The sequence below is a fragment of the Octopus bimaculoides genome, chromosome 14 (assembly GCF_001194135.2).
Source record: "Octopus bimaculoides isolate UCB-OBI-ISO-001 chromosome 14, ASM119413v2, whole genome shotgun sequence".
Classification (NCBI taxonomy): Eukaryota; Metazoa; Mollusca; class Cephalopoda; order Octopoda; family Octopodidae; genus Octopus; species Octopus bimaculoides.
In genome coordinates this window covers 14191669-14207226 of record NC_068994.1, presented here as the reverse complement: position 1 = coordinate 14207226, position 15558 = coordinate 14191669, and the positions used below count along the sequence as shown (strand labels likewise).

At 36.5% G+C, this 15558-nt stretch overlaps 1 protein-coding gene across 1 annotated transcript in view; it reads right to left on the bottom strand.

The window, feature by feature from the left end:
• LOC106880816 (protein unc-79 homolog) overlaps window positions 1-15558 on the bottom strand; it is a 63435-nt gene that overhangs the window by 41398 nt on the left and 6479 nt on the right. The window contains exons 2-12 of the mRNA XM_052973022.1: window positions 15231-15351; window positions 13407-13567; window positions 11182-11352; window positions 10478-10564; window positions 8886-8941; window positions 7534-7663; window positions 6800-6864; window positions 5172-5330; window positions 4114-4328; window positions 2172-2355; window positions 530-613 (exon numbers count right to left, since the gene is read on the bottom strand). Coding sequence (XP_052828982.1) covers window positions 530-613; window positions 2172-2355; window positions 4114-4328; window positions 5172-5330; window positions 6800-6864; window positions 7534-7663; window positions 8886-8941; window positions 10478-10564; window positions 11182-11352; window positions 13407-13567; window positions 15231-15351 — 1433 coding nt within the window. The remainder of the gene's footprint in view (window positions 1-529; window positions 614-2171; window positions 2356-4113; window positions 4329-5171; window positions 5331-6799; window positions 6865-7533; window positions 7664-8885; window positions 8942-10477; window positions 10565-11181; window positions 11353-13406; window positions 13568-15230; window positions 15352-15558) is intronic.

Here is a 15558-nt window from a genome sequence, read left to right as displayed (position 1 = left end):
TCTTGATCTTATGATATTTACTTTGTATTATATTATACATATTTATTGCACTTTTAATTATAAATTTTTTCTATATGTGACAGTGGATTTTCATCGATGAGTTCATAAACCTTGGTTCTTTTCCCTAATACTATATATCTATATATATTTTATACTGTGAAACTTAATTTAATTTTAATTTTTAATAAATTGATTGTAATTGAGTCTTTACCTGTAATTTTGGGTTTTATCCCTAATATTATTATTATATATATATATAGATATATGCATATATCTATATATATATATATAAATATATCTATACATTTATTTATACATACATACACACATATACACATATATGACAGGTTCCACCTACCATATTCACTCACAGAGATTTGACTGGTGTGGAGCTATAATTGAAAACACACACCCAAGAAACTGCACAGAGACTGAACCTGAAAGCATATGGTTGGGAAACAAGCATCTTAACCACACAACCATGTCTGTGCCTATAGTTTATAAAACATCACAAAAGACAGAAATATACTAAATACAATAACATACCATCAGTTAAATAGGCTGTGGCATCAAACCACTGGAACAGCATACTTAGGAGACGACCAAGGATTTCCTGTAAAATATGGCAGAAAACAAAAAAACAAACAAAAGTGAAAGAATAATTAGAGAAATCAAAATGAGGGCAAAATATTTAACATTCAAATTACTTAGTTATTCATTCACATTGTTTTGGATTAATTATGTTTTATATTGAGTAGCTTTGTGACTCAGATAATGTGATTGTTTATTTTTAGAACATTATAGAGTAGGTGTGATAGGCCAGATCTGGCCAGTTTGAACATAAAACAGATAGATTGGAGCTGGATAGGGCTGGTTTATATCCTTTAAAATTTGAAATAATGAATACTGCCTTTCACAGACACTGCGTGAACAACAGTGCTGTCTCTCCTTAGTGTGAAGCTTTCTATCTCAGATATGTAAACATGTGCGCAACAGCCAAACAACACGTCGCTGGAACTGTGAAGTGCACAGTTCTATACAAGGATTTTTGTATTTTTTTCATAAAGTAGGGGATGGTTACTGACATTAATCTTAAGGATTATATAATGTACAAGTATAAAGAAAGAATTAAAGAGAAAAGGACTCATTATATTGAATGTTATCAATAATATTGAGTGGAAATAGGGGATGCTGCAATTCCGCAGTTCCTATACACGAGCCACCACTGGTGTGTGTGTATGTGTGAGTGTAAGACATAGCAATAAACATGAGTCAAATATAATGTTTATATATATATATATACTGGTTTCAATTTTTGGCACAAAGGCAGTAGTTTAGGAGGTGGGGTAAGTTGATTACTTATTTTATCAACTCCAAAATAGTGAAAGAATTTGGACTTGGAGCATAAAGATAGATGAAATACATCATCATCATCATCATCATCGTTTAACGTCCGCTTTCCATGCTAGCATGGGTTGGACGATTTGACTGAGGACTGGTGAAACCAGATGGTTACACTAGGCTCCAATCTGATTCGGCAGAGTTTCTACAGCTCGATGCCCTTCCTAACGCCAACCACTCCAAGAGTGTAGTGGGTGCTTTTACGTGCCACTGGCATGAAGGCCAGTCAAGTGGTACTGGCAACGGCCACGCTCAAAATGGTGTATTTTACGTGCCACCTGCACAGGAGCCAGTCCAGCGACATTGGTAACGATCACACTCAAATTGTGCTATTTATGTGCCACTAGCATGGAAGCCAGACAGTTGCTCTGGCAATGATCACGCTTGGACAGTGCTCTTAGCGCTCCACTGGTACAGGTGCCAACACGATTTCGAATTCACTTGCCCCAACAGGTCTTCGCAAGCCAAGTTTAGTGTCCAATGAAGGAGAGGTTGGCATGGGTGCCAGTCATCGAATTTGGTTCGATTTCGATTTCACTTGCCTCAACAGGTCTTCGCAAGCATATATATTCACATTGTTTTGAATTAATCATGAATTATTTCATTGCTTCGAGAGTTCAATGATGTGTTTGTTTAACTTTATAATGATATTATAAGGTAGGTGTGAAAGGCTAAATCCAGCCATTTTGAATATAAAACAGGGAGAATATTTGGGCCCAATATGGCCAGTTTAAATGTTAAAAGATTAATCAACTGTATTTGCCGCTTACAATTGAAATGTCTTCTTTGGGTTTACAAAGTTCAACTAGCAACCAAATCCCATAGCGGCTCAACAGCTTCCGGTCAGTGCCGCCTTCATCATAGAAGTCGTCTTCCTCGGGAACTTGATAGAAGTGTTCTTCACCCATTTCAACAACTCGTTTTGATTGCAGGGGTTGTGCTTCTTTGAGTAGACTGAAATTATATAAACTCAATCAATCACCTCACAAAAATACAGGGTGTTCATAAATTATCTTTACAACTTCTACAACTTATTGTCTAGATGTGTTGCATCCAACTAGTAAAGCCCATGTGGAAGTGTTCAGATGCTTCCAATAAAACTTCATTTGTTTGCCTAATTTTTCCAATAAACTCTGCTGAGCTATCATTAATTTTAATTTTTTTCTGAATTTTTCAAATTGTAAAGATAATTTCTGGACATCCTGGAATTATAAAAAAAAAAAAAAAAAAAAGAATGGGCTGTTCAGGCTACTGATCTGAAGAGTGGGGTGTCAACTTGAGAACATGACATTTTTGAGTTGTTACTGTTTCCAAATTAACTTCATGTCATTTATGTTTCAGAAAATAATAATGGTAGACACTCAGCTTACTCAAGAAACGAAGAGACCTGCAGTAACTGCGGCCTCAAAGCTGAGCACAGCAATTTAGAGAGAGTTCAGTTTTTAAAAGTTGCCAGATCTTTTGTCAACTAAGTTTGCAAGGGGTTAGAAGCTTCAAATGGAAAGGCATCGCCAGTATCAAAATGCAAAAAGCATTCCCAACATACCAATATCATCAGAACACCCAAATTTACTCAAGAACTTCAGCGGATCATTGATGGAAATCTCATAAAATCCATGAGGCCAATAGCAAAACATCTTCCTGTGTTAAAAGGGACAATCAGAAATGTTGTCCACAAAGACATCTGGTACAAATCTTACATGATGAGGAGAGGTCAAACCATGTCAGGAAAAACCCAGATGACATAATTTGGTTTTTCTCATATGAGGAAAACTTTGACCAAGACCAGAAGATTAACTGCAAAAATGACAGATGATTATGTTCAGATCCTTCTGAAGTTCCAACAGTCATGCACACAAAATTTCTGACAACTGTCATGGCTTTTGAAGTTGTCAGTAATGAAAGATATGTGATGCTTCCTCACTTCTTTCCACAAGGTCTTAGAGTTAACTACATTAAGGGCCTGGAAACTGTTGTCAAGCCCTGGATAAATAAAGAATGTATTTCAGCAGGACTCTGCACCATCACATAAGGCTCAAGCAACCTACGAATGGGTGAATGACAATTTTCATGACCACATAATCCCTAACACTTGGCCTCCAAACACTTCAGATTTCAGTCCATAGGACTACTATGTGTGGAGTGTTGTTGAGAGAGAAGTCAATTATAACACCAAGGATTCTTTGAAAGCTACCATACTCAGAGTATTGTCTGATATGAACCAGGACCAATTAATTTGGGAATATAGATGATTCAGATCTCACATACAAGCAGTTACTGATGCTGAAAGTGGCTACGTTGAATAAAATTATGAAGAAGATAATCTAGTTCATATGCACAAATTTTTTCATTAGTAAAGCTGTTTTCTGCTGTTGTATGTGTTTTACTAAAAAGACAAATTTGCCCTCAAATACCTTATGCACCCTGTATGATGTACCTCGAACCACATAATGAAGACTACAATGATATATCTAGGTAAACATTATTTAACGAGTCCTTCAACATCCAATCTGCCTTTGTTATAATTATGCCTAGGACTAATTATTATCCAGTGTGTCATTCTTCCCTCCTTAAACAGCAGGGTATAATTTAAGAGAGATTTAGCTCTGCTATTTCTAGCAAGTAATGTAACCAAATAGAAGCTCCTTCATTGGTTTATATAGACTTTAATGCTTTACCTAATGTTGTCAAATCCTGGAACATGTAACTCACCTTACAATAGCATCAATTAAATAACGCTGCGTCTCTCGATCACAATGCCAGATTTCTGGAATGCTTTCATGGAAGATATGTTTCTGCCCAGTTTCACTGCTGTGGCGTACCATGTGACAGTTTTGACAATACCTGATTGGTCGGTTACCATTCTGACTAGCACAGTTGATATTAAAACAGGTACACACGGCAATGGCATTGCTTGAACGGCAATTCTAAAGTGTTAAAAACAGTGGTAAAATGTAAGTATTAGATAGATTCATTAACTCAATCTATATTCACAATTTCAATCAACATCGTAATTACCTAACATAACATTGGCAGAGTTACAACTGTGTGGATATGGAGCTTGTTTCATAATCACATGGTTTCAAGTTCATTTTCCACTACATGTCACCTTGGGCAAGTGTCTTAGGTTAACCAATACTCTGTGAGCAGAATTGGTAGATGTGCTGTCTCAATATGAGATCACCATGTCATGCACATGTGGTTGTGATGCATGTACCTGGTGTACCCTTAGCAGATGGGTAGTCATGATGGGTATATTGGACTTCATATATTTGCACCCAGGTGTCACTTTGACAACATGCACTGCTCTCATCATCATCATCATCATCGTTTAACGTCCGCTTTCCATGCTAGCAGGGGTTGGACGATTTGACTGAGGACTGGTGGACCAGGTGGCTACACCAGGCTCCAATCTGATTTGGCAGAGTTTCTACAGCTGGATGCCCTTCCTAATGCCAACCACTCCGAGAGTGTAGTGGGTGCTTTTACATGCCACCGGCACAAAGGCCAGTCAGGCGGTACTGGCAATGGCCATGCTATTTTACGTGCTCACTCAATAATATTAATAATAATGTAATATGAATAAAATGATAAACGTTTTGGTGCATGACTTTTGGCCTACCCTGTATATGCCACAGAATTTGGGATTTGAGAAGGACCTTTGATCTTCTTTTGACTTTAAGCATAATATGGGTTAACTGGTTCTGCAAACATTAAAAAGATGCTAAAATAATCTATCGAAAAATATTAAAAGAATTAAAATGTTTAACCTTGTTCTCGCAGGTCGTTGGTACATGAGACATTGGAAGTAGTATATCAACCATGTACTCATCGTGTACTCTCTTAAGTGGTTCTGCACAGTCACTGCAGACATATAGTGGGGGTGGTTTGTCCCTTGACTGAATTGCAAGAGCAGGGTTTGGACACATCTGAAATATTGAATGAAGTAAGAAGAAAAAAAAAACAAATAGTAAAAGAGAGAGGTTAATGAAAGACAAAAATATCAAAACAGAGAAGAAAAATGAAGGAAACTTTTTTCTTTTTTACTATGGCTATTGGCACGTGGGTATGCGGTTAAGAAACTTGCTTCCAAATACCATGTTTCCATGGGTTCAGTCCCATTGTGCAGCACTTTGGGCAAATGTGTGTTCTATTCTAGCTTCAGGCCTATCAAAGCCCTGCAAGTTGATATTGTAAATGGAAACTGAAAGAAGCATGTGTATATATTCTTTTACTCTTCTACTTGTTTCAGTCATTTGACTGTGGCCATGATGGAGCACTCTGTTTAGTCAAACTTATTCTTTGAAAGCCTAGTACTTATTCCATCGGTCTCTTTTGCCAGACTGCTAAGTTACAGGGACATAAACACACCAACATAAGTGGTCACAAATTCATACATACACACACACACATATACGACAGGCTTCTTTCAGTTTCCATCACAGACATACACATGCACACACATGCACACACACACACACACACACATAGACAGACAGACAGACAGACATAGATAGATAGATGGGTGGTTCTGCATTTGGGGCTCAGTTTTGTCTCTGCCAGAGCTAACCAGTGTGATATGCTACTGTTCCCAATGAAAGCTTGCTGGTACAGATTGATAAGATCATCATCATCATCATCTTTTCTGGGCAGGGAACACTGACGGGGTCGGGGGCGTAGGAATACTTCTAGCGGAGAAATGGGTGGATAAGGTAATCGAGGTCGTTAGAGTAAGTGACAGAGTACTTAAGATCAGACTAGTGCTTCATCATAGATTAGCTACTGTCATCTCAGCCTATGCACCTCAACCTGGGCTACCAGATGGTCTGAAAGACCAATTCTATGACACCCTCTTGCAAACTACCTCGTCGACGAGTGACAGGGACCTTCTCTTTGTGGCTGGAGACTTCAACGGTCATGTCGGACGTCGTGCTGGGGGCTTCCATGGCATACATGGAGGCTATGGCTTCGGTTCCCGCAACGAGGAGGGAACCAGACTGCTGGAGTTCTGTGATGCAACCAATCTTATGGTCTGCAATACCAACTTCAGGAAACCTGCCAGTCACCTAGTCACCTACCGCTCCGGCAGACACTCTAGCCAAATCGACTACATCCTCGCCAGAAATAGGGAAAGAGGGCGGCTTATAAATGCCAAGATATGGTCAGTATGAAAAAGTACATGAAAAAGTAGCCCAGATTCTGGGCTACTTTTATACATTTATACACACAAAAAGGCATCCAACTTTTCATTTGCAAGTGTTATTGTATTATTTCAACTGAAAAAAAAACAGCCTGAGTCTCAGAGTATTGTGTAAATAGAGAAAAAAAATTGCACACACACGAAAAAGCTTAGGAACCAGGATTACTTTTTCATGCAACACATTGTATAAGGATTTACCTTGACAGCTTGACAATTTCCTGAGTTTACGCAGTTTTCTCGTTGACACAGAACAGGTGGCCATGCTACAAAACATAGACAAATATACAATTGTATGAATGTGAATGAGAAAATAGGTCTATGCGAATGTGAGTAAGGACGTGTACATGAATGTATATGTTTGTGCATTCACTTAATGGGTTTTCTGAATATTTATACGAGGTGCATTCAAGAAGTTTTGGGACTTTTTTAGTTGAGTAATTATAACTGTCCTGGATTATTATAAGTTTAGTATATCATCATTAATATGCTAATAAGCTGACTTGCCAACATTTTTTTTATTCCATATTGATTGGCGTAGCTCAAGAGTCATATAAAGGCTTCACACTGCATTATCAATGACCCATTCGTTGTTGCATTTTCTACTTTGGCTAAACAGCAAAAAAATGTTTTTTAAAAAATTGAATGTTCATGGAGCACGGAGTTAGCATACTAGCATATTACAATCATTGCATTGTGCACTATGGTAAGGTACATAACTCTTTCTGTTTCAATCATCTAGCTACTAGCAGATCCAACTCTCAATTCAAAGTACTGTATTTAGCATAAGATCAGATATCCCATTGTTATATCAGTTGTTCATATAGCAATACAAGTCTCCTTCCCCACTTCATTTAAGAACAGAAACCATTTTGATTGTGTTAATATGGAAATAATAGACACGACATGAAACAATAAAACATATATCTACTCACGCTGGTATTTGTAGTGAATTCCACGTCTTTCTGAATGTGATGGGTTTAACTGGGGCCAGTAGTAGAACAGTAAATTAGCAGCTGGGGCCCTTGCAGAAGGGGGTCCATATGCAATAACACTGAGCAGGTCCTAGACGAAATTTAAAGAAAACAATTATGAAGAAGGGCTCTGAAAATATAATTCTTGAAACAAAGATGGGGAGAGCGATAGAGGAGAGAGTGGTTCATTTACATGCTCATAGATCAATATGACCTAAATGAATATATATATATATATATATATATATATATATATATGTATACATTATTATTATTATTAATAATAATATGACAACAGAAGAATGAATGAGACCTCGAAATTATGTGAATGGAGGAATTTATCTATAAATATAATATGTGACAATGAGTTGGTTGCCATAATAAAACTCAGAGTTTCGGATGCCGGGGCTGAAGTCTGCTCCGGCATCTCATTAGTTATTAAGACAAATAAAAATGCTATGTAAAAACCGTTAAATAAAGGGAAATTACTCCAATAGGCGTGGCAGTATATATATATATATATATATATATATACACACACACATACATATATATACATACACACATATATATATATACACATACATATATATACACATACATATATATACATATATATACACACACATATATATACATATATATATATACACACACACATATATATACATATATATATATATACACACACACATATATATACATATATATATATACACACACACATATATATACATATATATATATACACACACACATATATATATACATATATACATACATATACATATATATATACATATACACATATACATATATATATATATACACAAATACATATATATATATACATATATATATATAACTCTTCGAAACACCAGTGTTTTAATGGTGGCAGCTGATGAAGGATATGTTCTCTATGTGGCCTGCATGTTTTTTGTACCTTGTTTATCATTTTGTCCATGTTCTTTTGCAACGTCATGTACCCAGATATGCATCTATATAGACAATGCAATGCAGACTTTAAAAAAAGACTTTTACTATAAATGACAGGTTGTTATTGCTGCTGGCAGAGAAACACAGTGAAAGAGAGAGAGAGAGAGACAGTGTGTGAAAAATAGAATTAAAATTTCTTTCAAGAAAAAAACAAACAGGTTGTTGTTGATCATATCAATGTGACCATTGTAGTATGCTTCTGCTGAAGGCTCTATTTCATCTTGACTAGATTGTTATTCGGCAGCATAGTGACAGGTAGGGAGTGGTACATATTAGTTATGAAAAACAGTAGAGTTAATTATCTGAATTATACTCACCTTAACTACTTCTCTTTTCATACTCATAAAGAATTCCAGAATTTGAGAATGAAACACTAGATTAGAAAGAAATATTAAAAATGAAAATAACATATAAGCACATAAAAACCATAAATACAAATCTTTTACAGTTTGTTACCAGTCACCATAATGTCCCCTCAACTAGTATTTTTGTGGTAATAATAAAGAAAAAAATTATAATGATTAATGTTGATTACACAGATCCCAGTCAATACTGGGACCTATATATAATCAACCAATCCCCTTCCCCTCAAAATTACCGGCCTTGTGCCTTTAGTAGAAAGGATTATCATCGTCATCACCATCATCATGATCATGATCATCAATCATCAGGATCATCATCAATCATCATCATCACCAATCACCATGATCATCAATCATCATGATCATCAATCATCAGTCATGATCATCAATCATCATCATCATATTTAACATTAAGGTGGCAAACTGGGAAAATCATTAAGCAGGCTGGATGATGCACGGTGGTATTTCATCCATTATTATGTTCTAAGTTCAATTGTTGCCAAGGTTGACTTTGCCTCCCATCCTTTCAGGGTCAATAAAATAATGGGATCAATGTAATTGACTGACCCCCTCCTCCCCAAATTTCAGGCCTTGTGCCCATAGTAGAAAGGATCATTAAGTGAAAGAGCAGATACAAATATATGAAGCCCAAGATACCCATGTGACTACCCATGTGATAAGGGTACACTGGGCACATGCATCACAAACCATATGAGCACAACATTGTAATCTCATATCAAGATGAACAGTGCATGACCTTGCAGATGGGGCACATATATATTTATAAAATACACTTTAATTGAAATATAGTTTCCTTAAAATTAAACGTATCTAACATAATAAATGTGCATGTCAGTGTCTCAGTGTGTCACACTTATTCAATTTTACTCCTTGGGGCTGTAGCCCAACATATCATACCATTTGGAATCAGGCTGACTCCATGAGTAAATTAAAAACATTCTAGACTGAATCCAGACCTGCAATCCAGCTTTACAAACCTTGCCAAAACTGACCACACCTGTGCTTGTGGCATGTAAAATGCACTCAGTCTGCTCTATAGGGTGGTTGGTGTTAGGAAGGGCGTTCAGCTGTAAAAATCCTGCCAGAACAGACACAGAAGTCTGGTGCAGGCTTCTTCCTGGCCAGCTCCTATCAAACTGTCCCACTCATGTAAAACGCACTCAGTCTGCTCTGTAGGGTGGTTGGCATTAGGAAGGGCATCCAGCTGTAGAAACTCTGCCAGATCAGATTGGAGCCTGGTGCAGCCATCTGGTTTGCCAGTCCTCAGTCAAATCGTCCAACCCATGCTAGCATGGAAAGCGGACGTTAAACACTGATGATGATGATGATGATGATGATATATATATATATATATATATATATATATATATATATATGCATATATATATATATATATATCAGCACAAATGTTCAAGTATGTTGTGTGAAAGCATTTTAAAAAATAAAACAATAAAATTCAAGTTTGAACAAAAGTAAAACAACAGAAAACTGTAAAGAAGAGCAACAAGGCAAAAGGGAAGACTTACTGCTAGTTTCAGTGTGTTGGAAGACTATCGTAATGATAGCAGCTGCTGATTCACTTGCATACGTGGGTTCATCATGACCAAAAGTGCCTACAAATATTTCATAAATATACATACATATATATGTGTGCATTGTGTGTATCTATACAAGCATATATGCATATATGTAATTATGTACAATTCTTGGTATATTTCATTGGCGAAGGCAAAATATTTTTATAAAATGAGCCAGAAACCCAGGGTCTGGAATTATCCAATTTTCACCAGTTTATTTATCTATTTGTCTTTTCACTTTGTGCTGTATTGAATACATGATGTAGTTTTAGAGTCAGGTTTTGACTGCTATTTCAAGCATGGTGGTATCTCTTAGATACCCTTATTTATGATTTTAATACTAATTATAACCTATAAGGTTTTTTCTTCCCATGCTGCCAATTGATTTGATCGTTATTTAAATAATGATCTCATCCTTATTAATATAGGAATTTATATATATATATTCACTGTATCATTATATTTACTGTGGTGGTATTTTGACTCTATAGCACATGGTGTTTGGATGGGTAAATGAACTGGTCATGTATATACATGCATATATATGTATACATGCATATATATGTATACATGCATGGCCACAGTCTAATGACTGAAACAGATAAAAGATATAGACAGCTATAAACAAGAAAAACATGTTAATCCTGACTTACCCAATGTCATAGGAAGAAGACTGCTGCAGAGGAGGTCAATTGTATCTTTGTGTAAAGAAGGCGGGAAAATTGCCAGAGTCGATGCTACAGTGTAGGGAAGGGCATTGAGCAACTCATGCTCTAGAAATGGCACCAAACATCCAAGAACATTCGATATTGCTTCACCAAGATCTGGGAGAATATGACATTAAAAGTGATATAAGTTGTAGTAGCTAATAATAATAATGATAACAATAATAATAATAATAATTATAATTACGATGAAAGTAAACAAACTTTGTTTGTTCTTTTTTAGAAGCATTGAGATGTATTGTCAGAACAGAAATAAATTTATTTCTCAAACGCGTGATAACGCTTTAAATAGCGTCATCAGGATAAATTATCCATTTATTGCAGAAAAATACGCTACTGGCCAGCCATGAGACTCGAACTCACATCTCTGTGATTGCGCGTCAAGTGTTTTACCATTAAACTAAACTGCTCAGCAACGAATTCTTCTGCAATTTTAGAACTTATAAATTTAGTTTCATAAGACGCTAACGTTAAATTCAACAAACTTTGTTTGTTTACTTTCATCGTAAAGTTGAATTTAACGTTAGCGTCTTATGAAGCTAAATTTATAAGTTCTAAAATTACAGAAGAATTCGTTGCTGGGCAGTTTAGTTTAATGGTAAAACACTTGACGCGCAATCACAGAGATGTGAGTTCGAGTCTCATGGCTGGCCAGTAGTGTATTTTTCTGCAATAAATGGATAATTTATCCTGATCATGCTATTTATAGCATTATCAATTGTTTGAGAAATAAATTTATTTCTGTTCTAATAATTATAATAATAATAATAAGAGAGACTTCCAAAATACAAAGACCTGGAAATAGAGGTAACTCAAATGTGGAATCTAAATACAGAAACAATTCCTATCATAATATGTGCCTTAGGTATAATAAAAAAATATTCAGACAAATACATAACAAAAACACCAGGACTTACAAATATATATAACATACAGAAAATTGCACTACTGGGCACTGCACACATCCTACGTAAAACACTTTCAATACAGTAACCATAAGAGCATCACAGCAAACCACAGCACATACCCAAGGCACACAGAGCTGCCCTCGGTAGTGAAGTGAAAGCACGTTATAAAAATAAAACTACTGAATGATAATAATAATAATGATTTCTTTTATTGGCCACAAGGGCCCAGGATATGGAGGACAATGTTGAAGGGCGATTTACAGCACACAAAAACAAAAGCAAGAATTATAGAAACAGGTTAGGGTTTACACCAAAGGTAGATACTACCACATTAAAGGACACGACAGATATATAACAGAAAGTAGAGAAATAATAATAAATAAATAATGTGTATATATCTGTATATATGTGGAGGCGCAATGGCCCAGTGGTTAGGGCAGCAGACTTGCGGTCATAGGATCACGGTTTCGATTCCCAGACCGGGCGTTGTGAGTGTTTATTGAGCGAAAACACCTAAAAGCTCCACGAGGCTCCGGCAGGGGATGGTGGCGAACCCTGCTGTACTCTTTCACCACAACTTTCTCTCACTCTTACTTCCTGTTTCTGTTGTGCCTGTAATTCAAAGGGTCAGCCTTGTCACACTGTGTCACGCTGAATATCCCCCGAGAACTACGTTAAGGGTACACGTGTCTGTGGAATGCTCAGCCACTTGCACGTTAATTTCACGAGCAGGCTGTTCCGTTGATCGGATCAACTGGAACTCTCGCCGTTGTAAGCGATGGAGTGCCACCTCTGTATATATATCTATGTGTGGTGTCTTTGTGCCTGTGTTTGTCTCCCACCACTGCTTGATAACTGGTGTTGGTTTGCTTACATCCATATCAAAAAGTGGTTATGCAAAAAGAGATCGATAGAATAAGTACCAGGCTTGAAAAAAAAAAAAAACTACAGGGGTTGATTTGCTTGATTAAAAACACTCGAGGTGGTGCTCCAGCATGGCTGTAGTCTAATGACTGAAACAAGTAAAAGATTCACACACACACACTCACACACACTTATAATTGCCCTCACAGAAGCATACAATGTTGTTTCATAAACAATTGAGTCGCATAACACATATGCACACACATACATCTATAGATTTGCCCACAGAAAATTGATAAACTGCAACACACACACACACACACACACACACACACACACACACACATGCACACACAAACATACATATACACATATACTTACCGTGTTGTTTGACAAGCAGCTGAGGAACTATATCAATGATGTTCAGAACTGCTTCATACAAACCAGAGTAGTTCAAATTTGGGAAGACAGACAAGCGGACACTGTCTCTTTGACGCGGGCCATAGCTATCAGACGGGATATCAGGAACGTCTTTAAGTACACTGTTGGAGAAGGGAGGTAAATCAGTAAAGTGAGAAGAGATGAGATGATTTGAGAGATGAGATGAAGTGAGACGAAATGAAATCCAATGAAATGAGATGAGATAAAAATGAGAGGAAATGACATGAAATGAGATGAAATAAGATGACACTGAGGTGAAGTGAAATTAGATAAGACAAAAGTAGCTGAGATTAGATGAAATGAGATGGAGTAAAATGAGTTGAAATGAGATTAGATGAGACTGAGATGAGATGAAAATGAATTGGATAAAGTAAGGTGGAATTAGATGAAAGGAGATTAGATGTGGTAAGATGAGATTGATGTCTTCAATTTTATTTTGGCAACAATGACAAACAATAATAATCCAAGACGTGATCCAGTAAATGTGATTCTATAGATATAAATATTTAGATGAAAAACAGAATGAGAACAGAGATATGTCTATCATACGAATACAACCAGACTAGAGGTCCCTGCCATTACAAAGATACCTAACCTTTCAGGATTCAAGTTATCCAGTTAAATGTGAAGGCACATGGCTCAGTGGTTAGAGCAGCGGGCTTACAATCATGAGGTTGTGAGTTCAATTCCCGGACTGGAATGCGTGTTGTGTTCTTGAGCAAGACACTTTATTTTACGTTATTTCAGTTCACTCAGCTGTAGAAATGAGTTGTGATGTCACTGGTTCCAAGCTGTATCAGCCATTGCCTTTGCCTTGGATAAGCATCAGTGGCATGGAGAGGGGAGGCTGGTATGCATGGGCAACTGCTGGTCTTCCATAAACAACCTTGCCCGGGTAACTTTCTAGATGCAATCCCATGGTCTTTCATGACTGAAGCGGGTCTTTAAGATTTTGATGACGTAATTGTTTATTTTTAAAATGACAATGTAGGGGTAGATATAAATGTTTGGAACATGGCTTAGCAGATTCTTAGATAAAGATTATGTTAATAGCACCTATAAGGAGGTGCTTTTCCATTCACCAATGTCAATGGAGCCTTGGCCAGGAGGAACTGATGTCATCAGATGGTATCCAATATTTATCAGGTGTTTGAACCCTGAACCAGGGGTTTTCAAACTGTGGTCCACAGACCACAGGGGGTCCACAAGGACAAGACAGGGGGTCTGCAAGGACAAGACAGGGGGTCCGCAAGGACAAGACAGGGGGTCCATAGACAGCAAATACTTTTTATGGGCAATTTGATTCTATATATGTTTTTTAATCGAAATCTTTTAATTGACAATAAACCTATTTGTTAAATACTGTTAAATGAATAACTGTAAAAAAAATATGTTATTTTAAGCAAATATTTATGTATAAATTTCATAAGCGTTTATAAAGGGATCCCTAAGGTAAAGTCTGAAATATAAAGGGGTCCACAAGTCAAAAAGTTTGAAAACCCCTGCCCTGAACCATAACCACCCACGCATTGGTGGATCAGCAGAAGTGGCCAAGTCACTGCTCCTCCTGGCTTCCAGCTTAACCCTTCTCTCTTACCTTAAAGCCAACAAGAGTTGTGCCCCAGCATGGCCACAGCTTAATGACTGAAACGAGTACAGGTCAACAGAAAACTAACTACTTTACTGTGACATAATATAAAACATATTTTTAATATAAAATATATTTTGGCTCAAAACAAAACCCCCAAAAAGACCATGACTTACCTAAGTAATGTCTGTGAAAAGTACTTCAAAGTGTTAACTATATCCACTCCGCTTTGTTCAGGCAGCATGTCATTCCTAATGCGATTTTGGTAGTCTTGTAAAGTCTGAATTTTTGATGTGACTGAAAGTGATAAAAGATGGGCAGAATATATGAGATTTTGACGATGACAATGATGATGATGGTGATGATGACAATGAAGATTATGGTAATGATATATTTATATACATATATAATTTAGAGAATTATATATATATATATAATATATATATATATATATATATATATATGCATATATATATATATATATATACATATATATATATATAT